Genomic DNA, 14,193 nt, shown 5'->3' with positions numbered 1-14,193 from the left:
CTATGATTTCTGCAGTGTGGATGTAATCAGAAAATACAGTCATAAAGACATAATTTACTGTATTTATCAAATTTCGATGAATTAATCAAAAGTAGGTCATTACACTTAAATCAAATCGCAATATGTACCAGTGTCTGTAAATCTCACAACTACTTAAATTTTAATATTTAATACTTAAATTTAAACTAATGATAGGTAAAAATTGTTAGCCTGAATGCACTGTAAGTCTGCTAAATGCATTAATTTAATTGAATTTAATTTAAATTTAATTTATAAATTTAAATTTGATTTCTTATTCTTACAACCTCTCCAGAACTGTTCTAAAAGAGTCACTTCATGAGCCTTTTGCCGTTTTATTTGAGAGAAACTATATCATGTACATTCAGAAACTTAACAGGTATTCACAGCAACCTTTCAAAATAAAAGTTCGGTTTAACTTGAAGACATTGTGCCAGAAATATTTTAACCTACTATTTTTCAGTGTAATGTACTAATACTAAAATTAATTAGTTAATTAAATTTTTTAAGGAATAATCATGTTTAATTTTTCTTTTCTTTTAAAATAAATATTTAAATACACTACACATAATTTCTGAGGAAGGTTATTGTAACAATCAATTTTATTCGTTTTTTTAATGCATACAAATAATTAGATATGTTATTACAGAATTTGGTGTGGTGAGGAAAGAAAATAAATACATAAAAATCCCTTGGGCCCTAAACATGTGATTTTTGTTAAATAATATATTTATGTGAGATTTTTTTAATGATTTTAATGAGATGCTTTTTGATTAATAACATTCAATTCAAGAAAAATTCAAACGGAAAAAATGTAACTGATTTCATAGGGTCATATTCATATGAATAAATAGATAATAATAAATAATAAATCATTTATGGACACTAAATTATGAGAAAATATTAATTCTCTTCTGCTCACCAAGGCTGCATTTATTTAATAAAAAATACAGTAAAAATAGTGAAATATTATTACAGTTTAAATGAACTGTTTTCTGTGTGAATCTGTGTTAAAGTGTAATTTATTTCTGTGATGCTCCGCTGTATTTTCAGCATCATTCCTCCAGTCTTCAGTGTCACATGATCTTCAGAAATCAGAATAATATGATGATTTACTGCTCAAGAAACACTTCTGATTATTATCAGTGTTGAACACAGTTTTGCTGCACAATATTTCTGTGGAAACTGTGATGCATTTTATTTTTCAGGATTCACAGATGAACACAAAGTAAAAAAAAAAGATATTATTTGAAATAGAAATCTACTGTAACACGTTTGATCACTTAAATGCACACATGCTAAATAAAATGTTATTTAAAAACAAAAGTATTTCCACTACACCGTAAATGTCATATCTGACTAACTCATCACAGCTTGCTGCGAGGCATTTAATTTGACATTCATAATCTAGTTGCGTGCATACTGTGATTTGTAAAAATGTAGGTCGTTTTATGAACTAATCATGAATATTAATTAGAGACGAGTTAAATGCACAAGATGAACGTGATATTCCTTAATATCTTTGCATCAGATTCTAAGGAACATCTGGCTGGAAACGTTTGTGAGGCATTTGAACATTTAATGGAGGAAAAGTGTTTGAGCTGACATTTAAAGAATAGATCTCGCTCTCTGTAGAAAAACAGTAGAGCTATTGACAAACGGAAGCACTTGTGAGAAAATGACAGGAAAACTGCAGCAGATTACAGCACCGTGAGCCTCTCTCATCATTTCCCTTGAGAGATGACCAGCCAGAATACGCTGGAAGATGACGATTACTCGTGATGTGTCTGGAGGATTGAATGTCCTCCGATGTGTTTAGATGAAGCTGTGTTGCTCTACGTTTACAGCCACCACACGTTATTAAAGTCAATATGAGATCAACGTTTACTTTCTTAATGAATGTCGCTGGTCTTACTCATGAGGGACATTCTGCTAAACAACAAATATATGTCTTCATAAAGTTTCCTTTCCACTGACATCATTTTAGTAAATAACGGCCACTTTTTCAGTCTAATCAAATCCTGTCTGGCTTTTTGTTGTGTTTCTGTCCTAAATATATCATGAATGAGCCGCTACATACTATATTCTGTTCTGTTCTTTTGCAGAATGAGCTAAAGAAACGTAAGCTCCCGAGTGAGATTGATTTATCTGCAGAGGAATTTCTAATATGAGAATGACTTTGTTTACATTTTCTTTAATATTTGTATCACTGTGAGTAATGGCACATGGAGTCAGTCATTTATCATGAAACACGACGTGCATTACTCTGTGAAACTGAGGTTTTTATAAGGTTTATTAGTGTGAGTATACCTTATGTGTAATATTCTGCACCACATCACGCTTTTATTTTTAGATGTTGTTTGTCTTGCTGTTGCTGACAGTTTATACGAGAGAACTTTAAACAATGATTTAGTGTTTTAGAGATACAGTGTCTGGTTTTGTAGGGGATGTTGATGTCTGTGTCATATTTAGTAAGTGAATGTCACACGGGTTAAACATCAGCAAACACTGGCTCTCTGTCCCTGATGTTAGTGACTCATTTCCCTGTAGGTGAAGGGAATTATAATCTGCCTCCATCTACTTCCAACCTTTTCTCTCTGTGTCTCTGCGGCCCACGTCATGTGGAGCGTTAGAATAAACCCACGGGGGGCACAACCACGCAAAACAGCCCAGCCTTTAAGATTTAAAACACTGCTAGATGTAATTAGGAGTTTTGTGGTGTTTTCTTTCACTGTAACAGTGGGAATTATTCATATGACAGATATGAGTGTGTGAACCAGACGCACACTTATTTTCATCCGCTTAATAACAAAAATCAAATACATTTTCTTTTAATGTGTAATTTATGCACGTAAAACAACATTAGCATCTAGGTTAGCATTATGGAATGAGAAAAATTTTTCATTACCAATAATTTTACTGATGACTAAAATTTGAGATGACTAAAAATTTAAAGATTCTCGATTAGATTTCATGAAAGAAATAGTCAGCACTTCAGGATTTCTTCAGTCGTTTACTCACAATCAAACCTGTCTGCACAGGAGAACAAGTTCAATTATGCTGCAAGTCTTCTGAAATCATACCATGTGAACTGAAATGTAATATATTATTCCCTCGTAATCTTTCCCTTGTACAATAAATTAATATAAAACAAATTAATAGTGTGATTTAGGTACTTGAAATCGCATTTGCTAAATTATTTGGATTACAGTAAAAAAATAAAATGATAAAAACTTAAATTCAGTTTTTTTTTAAGTATAATCAACTTGGTCATGCAAATGACGTTCAACTTAAATTATATCAAACTGATTTATTTTAAAATAGTGTTGAAACTTGTAACTTGCATAAAAAATGTTAAATTGTTAATCTTGGACAAAAAATGTTCAAACTATTATTTGTACGTTATTACAAATAATCTACTAATATTTGAAATTATATTTTCACCAACTAATCGCATACTTCTCTGTCATACAGAATTGAAACCGGTCAGATTTCTGTAATGGTACTAAAATCTGAGCAGAAATCCTTGCATTAAAAATGTTGCACACACTGCAAAAAAACGAATCTCTTCCTCAGTATTTGTCTTGTTTTCCAGTGCACATGTCTGTGAAATTGAACAAAATACAGTGTATTTGATTAAAACAAGAACAAATATCTGTCAGTTTCTTTTTCTCATAAATTAACCTTTATAAAACCTGCTGTCAGTTAAAATCACATCGATGCAAATAGCAATAATAAATGACAACATTTGAATTTGTTTGATAAAGTTATGAAATCCAAATGCATGGCAGTTTTCAAACATATACATTTTTAAATTATACATTTCAAAATCGGTTTAAATTTTGGATTACTTTCATTTGAAATGTAGTGCATTGTGTGCATAGAGGAGTCCCTTCAAATCATCTCCTTTCCCAAAAAGAACAAAAGCGCAGAAGGTTCGGAGTGACATCAGTGCAAGTCAATTAAAAAAAATGTAATTTTTAGATGAAATATTTCTATATGACAGTCCATTTCTTCCCAGCGCTGCTGTCTATCTATAGCCTGATGTTGGTGAATCTCTGAACAGCACAGCTGGAGTCTGAATGAAGGCTGTGGTTAAAACCTGACTTCACCCTCCCATCACTGTTCGTCGTGATGTCACTGGTGCTGTATGTATAGAAAGAATCAAAAGAAGCACAATGAATGCTGCCATCAGCCACCTGCAGGGAAGCTTAATCAAGCATTCAAATCAAGCATCAGGAAAACTACTAATGTTTGAGCCGCTTATGATTTCCCAATCACAGCAATCCAGCCCTTAATTAGTCCTCTTTCAGAGTGATGCTGAACACACATCATCTCATCAAACTAATGCTGTTACATCCCCCCTGAATGACTTTACACTGACACCTAGTGGATGTTCAGTGATACAGCTGCGAATACAGCTCCATAATGTTCACGACTTTGGTCAGACAGAGTAGCAATAACATATAATGTATAAATAAACATTAATTATGTATGTGTACTGTGAACAAAACATAGCATACAAAATAATTTGTAGTAATAGACAACAATACATTGAATGGACAAAATTTTAGATTTTTCTTTAATGCCAAAAATCATTAGGATATTAAGTAAAGATCATGATCCATGAAGATATTTAGTAATTATCCTGCCGTAAATGTATTTAAAACGTAATTTTTGATCAGTAATATGCATTGCTAAGAACTTAATTTGAACAACTTTAAAGATGATTTCTTAATATTTAGATTTTTTTGCTCCCTCAGATTCCAGATTTTCAAATAGTCATGATTTTCATGTAGTAAAACATATATATATATATATATATATATATATATATATATATATATATATATAAAAGCATTTAAAATTATTTCAATCCCAGAAAAGCTTTATTCACTGTCAAACAATTCTACTAACCTAAAGTACTGGCACAAAATTGCAATACATTGTTAAATTTTTCTATGTTATATATTTTTTTCTTGCAGTGTTGAATCTGTCAGGAAATGTATTCATTCTTGATCGCTGAGCTTTGCAGAGTTTGTGTGTGATGTGAATAAACCTGTTGATGTTCACTTAAGCAAATGTTCTCTCATGCATGCATGCATCTAATAAATCAAACTTAATTTTTATTAGCAAATAGTAGGTAACATAGTTAAAAGAAATATTGATTTTAAGAAATTAACAGTAACATTACATAATAAAAAATAAAAAAATTGCACCAAATAAATAAAATTAAAAATGTTCTAATAAAATGTTTTTAGTTAAATTGCCTTATATTTTCAATTTTTGTTTTGCAAAGAACACATTCTAAATAACTTTGAATTAAACTTTTTTTTATATATACATTTAATTTAAAAACAATGAATAATGAGTGATAAATTCATACATGTGAATGAAATAAATATAATAAAAAAGATTTGATTCAAATGCATATTATATAGCCTAAGTAAAATATTGGATTAAATGATTAAATAATATACCTTTATTATGAATAAAATAAAATAAAAATAAACTAATGATTTTAAAAAGCACTTACTGATGGGAAAACCACGCGACGCAAAATGACTCACAGTTTCGAAGTCCTCGCTTCAGAGCGTGTGTTGTGAATCATTTGATCCAAATCCGAGATTGTCTAGATCAACTTTAAATAAAGAAAAGAGATGTTTAGTCAATACATTTTTTTATATTAATTTTTTGAATTAATTTATATTTTCCTAAATTATATATTGAATAACCGACCAATCTAAAGAAAACATATTTTTATTTATTTATTTATTTATTTCTCGGTGTGTCTTGTTTTGATTGAGAGCAGTGCGCATGCGCAGCTCGCCATATTGCGCAGTAGGGCGTGAGGTGCGTCGAGACTCTCGCGGTTAACATTGTTTATTTTTGTTGAGCCCAGTGACCGCTTCTGTCATTCTTTTAACATATATATTGCGCTTAACAACGTCTAACAGAGTTCTCGCTCAAATGAAGAGCTCTTGACGTCTGTCGTCGCTTTAAATAGTTGTAAAGTCCGCTCAAGTGTGTTACGCGCGGTTAGCCGCTAACAAGATTCACTTCAAAACCATCGAAACTGGACGGATAAACACAGACTCGTTTACAGGACACAGAACAGGTATGCCATTTCAATACACATTTTTACATTTAAATGTGTTTAGTTTGTCTACATCATAAGTTAAAATATATATCAACAGCCGCTTGTGTGCTAGCATTAGCATGTTATGCTCACGTTGTTTACATGCGCCTCAGCTCATTTGTACATCACTCTTCACATTCACGAGTTCACGGCTCTTCTACACCTCTATAAGTCTTCACAGCTTGTCTGAAGTCACTTATCGTGGTGTGAGACGCTTGTTAAACTCTTAGTTTGTGCTGTCAGAGGATTGATCAGGATCACTGCAGCTCATGGTTTACTAAAACCGATATCCGAATATGAAATTGAAGTTCTGACGTAAAACAAATCGCATTTTTATTTTATACAATTATTTTATTTAAATTTATTATAATTATATATTTAACATGTATAGTATTTTTATATATTTTATTTATATTTGAATACATAATGTGTCTTTTATATATAAATGTTTTATGTTTTCCATATACATATACGAAAGAAGCCACTGAATTTAAAATAAAAAAGGAAGTTGTGACTGACTTTCACAATTATATAATTATATAAATGATTTTGAGTTATAAAGTGAAAATTGCATGATTTAAACTCATGAGAAAATGTAAGAATTATGAGTTGAATTTTTTTCTTAATGTTTACGTTTTTCTGACGGTGCTGTGAAAAGTAGTCAGAAAGAATCCCAGGATGCAAACTCACAGTTGCGAGGAAAAAGACAGAACTGAGAAATATAAAGTTGCAATTACTTTATTTTTATTTTTTTATTTTTTTTTAGTGGTTGCAGAAACATGTTTCCTTAATATTAACTAATCTCTGATATTTTGTTTCCTATAAAAGCATGCAGTATGATTGAGGAAGAACCGTCAGTCGCTCATTAACATGATCAATCTCAATTCTTCCGCAGGTACAGTTTGGATGGACTCTTCACTGGCGGCAGTGCATTGCTGAAACGAGTCTGAAGCAGCACACCGGAGTCTCTCTGAAGCCTATAACCAGCGCAGGATGTCCATCACAAACCCCCCCACTAGTAACGACGCCTGTCTGAGCATCGTGCACAGTCTGATGTGTCACAGACAAGGCGGCGAGAGCGAGACCTTCGCCAAACGGGCCATTGAGAGTCTGGTGAAGAAACTGAAGGAGAAGAAAGACGAGCTGGATTCGCTCATCACCGCCATCACCACCAACGGCGCTCATCCCAGCAAATGTGTGACCATACAGAGAACACTAGACGGCCGTCTGCAGGTGCGACAGGACCGCATCCACACTCTTCACACTGAATCTGTGTGTATATACATGTGTGTGGTCCTCTCTTCTGCCTTTAGGTGGCTGGTCGTAAAGGATTCCCACATGTCATCTATGCACGGTTGTGGCGATGGCCGGACCTTCATAAGAACGAGCTGAAACACGTCAAGTACTGCCAGTTTGCCTTTGACCTGAAGTGTGACAGCGTGTGTGTGAACCCTTACCATTACGAGAGAGTCGTGTCTCCAGGAATAGGTGCGTTTAATGTTTGTTTAAATAGCGTAAAGCTTGTTCATGATGGCCTTGACTTAATTCAACTATCCTGTGTTTTCTTCTAGATTTATCTGGACTTACACTTTCAGGCTCTGGTGAGTGATACTCTATGAGAAAAAAGTTTCTCTCTTGTGTGAAACAAACGTTATTTTGAAGAATATTGGTAACGAACAGGTGATGGTCAGAATTGACCTCCATAGTAGTTTTTTCCCATACTATGGGAGTCAGTGGGTACAAATAACTGTATCTATGAATATCTATTAAGACATTCATTAAGGTTTGGAGGGAGAGAAAATGATGACAGATATTTTTATTTTTGGGTGAACTGTCCCTTTAAGGGCACATGCTTCACCAAAGTTATTAGACTGCTGTCACGTTAAAACACAATACTATAAATGATTGTTATACAACACATTATGTTGTGTATATATACTGCATATCTATTATGTATTTAGAAGTATTTTTAATTTTAATACAAAATACATGTGCACACACGACACAAAACAACATCATGTATATATTAAGAATTATCGGTTATCAGTATCGGCCAAAATTTTCATAGCGGTTCACCCCTGTTTTCAGGTCCGTCGGGTCTGATGGTGAAGGACGAGTATGATTATGAAGGCCAGCAGTCTCTGCCCAGCACTGAGGGACACATGCAGACGATTCAACACCCTCCCTCTCGCCCGGTGGCCCAGGAGCCCTTCAACACGCCCTCCATGCTCCCGCCAGCAGAGGGCAGCAGCTCGGCCTCCACCTCCGCCTTCTCCAGCATCGCAGTGGGATCCACAAGTACGACACGCTTCACAGTCGCTCGCTCATATCCTTAAACGCATAGGCCATGCTGAAAAGCTTTCTCGTTCGTGGAGGCGTCTCATTCTTCATTGGTGTGCAACAGGGCTCGGTGCTGTGACCGTAGAAGTTTTGCTATAGCCTTTAAACTGCTTTGTTGTTTGCACATGAGAACTGCATAGAAACATAAACTAATGCGAAAATACAGAGTGGGACATGTTGAGCAACTTCCTGTATATGTAAAAGTCCACAGGACTATATATTAAGATTTGCATTGATGCCATTATATTGAATGGCTCGTACAGTGATGCACGCTCGCGGTCACGCCGTCCAGTCCTGGTGTTTCATTGTTTGTGTGTGTGTGTTGACGTGTGCATGCCGCCCTCTCTCCCCAGCTCAGCCCAATAGTGTTCTCTCAGGAAGCCACAGCAGCGATGGTCTGCTGCAGATTGCCTCTGGGACGGGGCAGGGCTCACAGCAGAATGGTTTCCCCCCCGGCCAGCCCTCCACGTACCACCACAGTAAGCCCTCAGTGAACCTCCACCCAGCAGCTCCTCCTAGAGTCCGAAAGCTTTTCAGCATCTCCTGCATTCAGTATTCAGAGCATATGAGTAGATGTGATGTCCGGAGTCAGACGTGTGCTCTCTGCTCTTCTGTCCACAGACGCCGGCTCCAGCTGGACGAGGAACAGTAACTTCCCCCCCACCGTGCCTCACCATCAGAACGGTCACCTCCAGCATCATCCGCCCATGGCCCATCCAGCACACTTCTGTGAGTGTCTCGCCTCAGATTTTGAAATGTAAAAACCAATTTGGTACCGTAGTATTGTTTCTCATGACATCCCTAGTCCGGAGTTTTTTTCTCAACAATAGCATACAATAAGAGGAACATGCTTGTAATTATCAACAATACAAAAAAAATATGTAAAAAAAAAAAAAAAACTTGCACTTGCAGGATACGAGCAGGGCCGATATAAATATAATTAATTCTTACGACTTATTCGTTTATGGATACTGTCCCATGTTTCAGTAACTTGTTTCCTATAAAACCCATAATTTAACGACTTAAGACGGTGAAGATTTGAGAAAAGAAACAATAAATATTTCTGAATTCTTTTAAATTTGTGATCAACTGGAAAAAAACGACACAATGTATCGAGTAGCATGACTGCAAAAGCATGGTTACAATGTAACATGAATTTAAATAATTTAACATAAATGTAACATTTGCCTGTTAAATCCATTATTTCTCTTATAAACAAAGCTTTGTACCTTACTTGTGTCTCAACACACTTGTTTCTGAGGAAGGGTTTCATAAAACCAGGAAATCATCAGAGAAGGGACTGAGCAGAGTGGAATAAAGGTGTAACACATTTTAGACTGCACCTCTTTAAAGTCTTTGATTTATGACTCCAAAAGATAATCTGTGTTGTTTCTCCTCAGGGCCCGTTCACAACGAAATCGCGTTCCAGCCACCGATATCCAACCACCCTGGTAAGAGTTTGATTCTGTCTCGATCTAATCTCGCTCGTGTTCGGGTGTCTTATGGTCTCCTGCTCTCGGGCAGCTCCAGAGTACTGGTGCTCCATCGCTTACTTCGAGATGGACGTTCAGGTGGGCGAGACCTTTAAAGTTCCCTCGTCCTGTCCCATCGTGACCGTGGACGGGTACGTGGACCCCTCCGGAGGAGACCGCTTCTGTCTCGGTCAGCTCAGCAACGTCCACCGAACGGAGGCCATCGAGAGAGCGAGGTAGAGCTGACGCCGTGCCCCCGGTGAAGCTGGTGATTACTGGGCTTGATCTGCTGTGTTGTGTCCTGTTTTCAGACTGCACATCGGGAAGGGCGTCCAGCTGGAGTGTAAAGGGGAAGGGGACGTTTGGGTTCGCTGTCTGAGCGATCACGCCGTCTTCGTCCAGAGCTACTACTTGGATCGTGAAGCCGGTCGAGCTCCTGGAGACGCTGTGCACAAGATCTACCCCAGCGCTTACATCAAGGTCAGAACGAGAGGGACGTCTGGTGTCTGCACAACCATTCAGAGCAGTGTTACACTTATTGTTTTTATGCTTAAAACTCTTAATTGTTTTTATGCTGCATAACCCTTTTCTAATACTAACTGAATTGGAACGGTCACTTAAAATATAATCAGAACACTACACAAGGCTCAAACACGTAGAATAATGCATCTGCAGTCTTGACGCTGTGCATCTGAAGCGGTGTTGTGTCCTGCAGGTGTTTGATCTGCGTCAGTGTCACAGACAGATGCAGCAGCAGGCAGCGACCGCACAAGCAGCAGCAGCCGCTCAAGCAGCAGCGGTGGCCGGAAACATCCCCGGCCCTGGATCTGTGGGAGGAATCGCTCCTGCTATCAGTAAGAGATGCACTTCCACCTAATTCAGGATCGGACAATCATCGCAGATTTTAATAGCATAGACATTAGAGGTGTTTCAAAATAAAGTGTAGTTCTGTCGTAATGCATGATTTCTGATGAAGTAGTGTTATGTATGGAAGCTGGTTTCTATCACGGAATTAAAACAATAAAGGGAATTGTAACTTTAAATGTAAAAAAAATTATTGCCGTCGCAAATTTAGATCTCAAAATTTACCTGTGTTTTTATTCATCATTGCAAGTTTATATCTAGCAATTGCTAATTATTTATTTGAATTGAGTTTTAGCTTGCAATTTTTGCTGTTGTTCAGAATTGTGAACACTTTTTTTTTTTGAGTTAACAGCTTGGAATTTTTACTTTTTTCCTGGGAATTTGTTTAATCTAAATCTATTTATCGGAATTCTGAGTTAATTCAACATTTTTGAGTCTACATCTTGGAATTTAAAAATGTATTTTTTATTTATTTATTCTGATCTTACATCTTGCAGTTGTTGTTGTTTTTTTTGACACAGAATATAGTTACTGAGCAAAAACATTCTCATTTGTTTAATTGTGAATGTATCTCTCAATTATAACAATTTTTGCTGATAATTGTTTTATTAAAATTTACATCCTGCAATTTTTACTTTATTCTTAAAATTCAGAGTTTACATCTTACAATTCTGACTTTTTCTCTCAAAATTTAGAAAAAAAGTCAGAATTGTAATACGACTCAAAAAAAAACAAAAATAAACAATTGTGCAGTTAAAAAGCCGGAATTAGTATTTAAATGTTCTTTATTGCATGCCAGAGAAAAGCTGGTGTAAAGTGCACCATGTGGTCACTGGGACTGTCAATATAGATGAAAAATTAATTCGAATTTTGTACTTAAATATTATCAATATTTTAATTATAATCGAATTTAAAAGGCATAATTTCAGTCAGGCCACAAGAGGGTGCATCAAGTAAAATATTACTATTATGTGAAAAAAAGTGCATGATGTTTAGAATATATACTTTTTTTTTAAACAATACATCATGCATGTATGCATAGTTTAATACAGTGGACCGAAAACCAACCACAATGAGTACTTGTTCATTTAAAAACATGAGATACAGTGAGTTGTGGGAGACCTGTTTTTTAACAGTTGAACTTGCATGGCTCCTGCAGGTTTGTCTGCGGCCGCTGGAATCGGTGTGGATGACCTCCGCCGGCTCTGCATCCTGCGCATGAGCTTCGTGAAGGGCTGGGGTCCGGATTACCCCCGACAGAGCATCAAAGAGACGCCCTGCTGGATCGAGATCCACCTGCACCGCGCGCTGCAGCTGCTGGACGAGGTCCTGCACACCATGCCCATCGCTGACCCCACGCCGCTGGACTGAGACTGAGACTGAGAGTCAACACCAATCAGATCCACAGCTGCATTCACTCAATTTGATCATCTTTGTTTTTACCTGTGTTGCTTTTGTTCTTGAAACATTCAGACCTTGAAGTGCACAGGATTTATTGATCTATATCTATATGCAAAAGTGTTTTTCATGATGATGATGATGATGATGCACAGCGGAGGTGCATGCTGGGATTCGGTTGAGTCTGTTTAAATGAATTTGTTCCCAGACATTTTCTTGGTGCGGTTGCTTCACTAGCCAGTAGAGTCTCCCATTATGATGCCATTTTCAGGTCATCATTTTCATTTATTTTTCTACTTTGTTTGATCATCATCATCATCATCTCTGTAATGCAGTCCAGAATCTCTCAGGCCAGACGTCTGTGGTCTGGAAGTGCGATGGGAATCTTGTAGCAGAAGAGGTTTGGACTCGCAGTCGTATAAACAAGTGTTGCATGTACCGAAGACATGTGGTTTCTTTCGTGCTTCTTACTTGCAGCTAATTGGCGCTTTTTTTTTTTTTGCAAGTTTCTCACTGCATGCTTCTGATATAATCATAGCTAGACGTATTAGTCTAGACTCATACATGCACAAGCTGTATCAACCGGCTTTTTCTTTTCTTTTAGCCATGTACTACTTCTAGCACTTTATGCATGTGTTTTTCTTTCCATTTTTCAGTTTCTCTTCTCTGCAGCCTGTGAATAAAAATGTTCTGCAGCTCTTTTACAGAAAAAAAAATTGTCTTCATCAGGTTTGTAGAAATGTAGCACTGCATCAGTGTCTCATCAACGGATGCTCTGCAGTGAATGGGTGCCGTCAGAATGAGAGTCTGATTAAAAACATCACAATAATCCACAGCACTCCATTCACTGCAGAGCATCCATTGATGAGACACTGATGCAATGACGCATTTCTACAAACCTGATGAAGAAACAAACTCATCCTGATCTTGAGGAAACTGAGGAAATGTTTATTTTCAGGTGAACTGTTCCTTTAATGCATTACTGGTTTCACTGATGAAAGGTCACAAGGGCTCCATTTGATCTGTGTCTAAAGGAAACTAATGACTTAATACTTTTATACCACTAATCTCTCTGTTTTTAAGCGCGCACACCATGTTCTCCTCTGATGCCGGAGAATATCAGTTATAAATGATGCTCATGTGTGGATTTGAGATGAACTGGAACGGTGTGTGTGTTGATGTGAACACTGAAAGCCATACGACATGAACATGATGGAAAATAAGATGTCAGTATTATTCAGAGCTAGTGTTTTCTCTGTGAAATGACAGACTCACTCTTTTAGTAAGTCTTGCATGTCTGGGAGTGAGTTTAGATGACAGATCAATACTTCTGTTAACCCTGATTTCATATTATGTTCAAAAAGATTTAGGAAAGTTCTGAATGAGGAGAGTGTTTCCTCATATAGTGCATACTTTTAGCAGTTTATTAAATACAGTATAATATCACCTTGATTTTGAAGTCTTGTGTGTTTCATATGTATTCATCTTCACTGAAATGTTTTTGCACTTGTGCTTGTCACGTTATGGCAAAATCTAAATTAACGGGATGTTTTAGGCCATGAACAACTAAGAAAATATTTAAGTTTAGGATTCCGAAGATTTTTAATAACAGTTTAGACATTCTTCGGATAATGTTAGACATAGTTTATGTAATAAGTAATTAAGTTTTATGATTTGCATATTCAGTCTGTGGGTATCATAGACTGTAAAAAAATATGGACGTAGTGTCCGTGACGTCACCCATAGACTCCTCAATAGCGGTTTTGAAGCCTAAAGTGTGCAGAGCAGGCCGTCGCCATCTTGGCAGCGCGTCACCCGCGCGACTCTCCCGGATAATCGAAAATGGGCAAAAAGGCGGGAGCTGACTGCTGAAGCCACGCCCACCTAGCACGACGGCATTGTCATCATCGGCAATCCATCTGTCACTCAAGTGGCCACGCCCTTTATTATGCAGAACTTTAA

The 14,193-nt window shown here is 36.7% G+C and overlaps 1 protein-coding gene across 2 annotated transcripts; it reads left to right on the top strand.

Annotated features, from left to right (window-relative positions):
- Window positions 1-5,836: 5,836 nt before the first annotated feature.
- Window positions 5,837-12,957, top strand: LOC113110084 (mothers against decapentaplegic homolog 4-like). Of its 2 annotated transcripts, none has more exons than XM_026274092.1 (12): window positions 5,837-6,136; window positions 7,053-7,390; window positions 7,471-7,645; window positions 7,729-7,758; window positions 8,246-8,455; window positions 8,851-8,976; window positions 9,119-9,226; window positions 9,898-9,948; window positions 10,028-10,205; window positions 10,281-10,449; window positions 10,685-10,823; window positions 11,993-12,957. In XM_026274092.1, the coding sequence occupies exons 2-12, from the start codon at window positions 7,151-7,153 to the stop codon at window positions 12,202-12,204; spliced, it is 1,638 nt and encodes a 545-aa protein (XP_026129877.1). In that variant the 5' UTR covers window positions 5,837-6,136; window positions 7,053-7,150; the 3' UTR covers window positions 12,205-12,957. The 2 variants fall into 2 exon arrangements, with proteins under 2 accessions (XP_026129877.1, XP_026129876.1); XM_026274091.1 differs by having other exon boundaries at window positions 10,022-10,205; window positions 11,993-12,956.
- The last annotated feature ends 1,236 nt before the right edge of the window (window positions 12,958-14,193 follow it).

Source organism: Carassius auratus, chromosome 10 (genome assembly GCF_003368295.1).
Source record: "Carassius auratus strain Wakin chromosome 10, ASM336829v1, whole genome shotgun sequence".
Lineage (NCBI taxonomy): Eukaryota > Metazoa > Chordata > Actinopteri > Cypriniformes > Cyprinidae > Carassius > Carassius auratus.
Note: the sequence above shows the minus strand (reverse complement) of the source record. Positions and strands in the feature narration are given on the sequence as shown.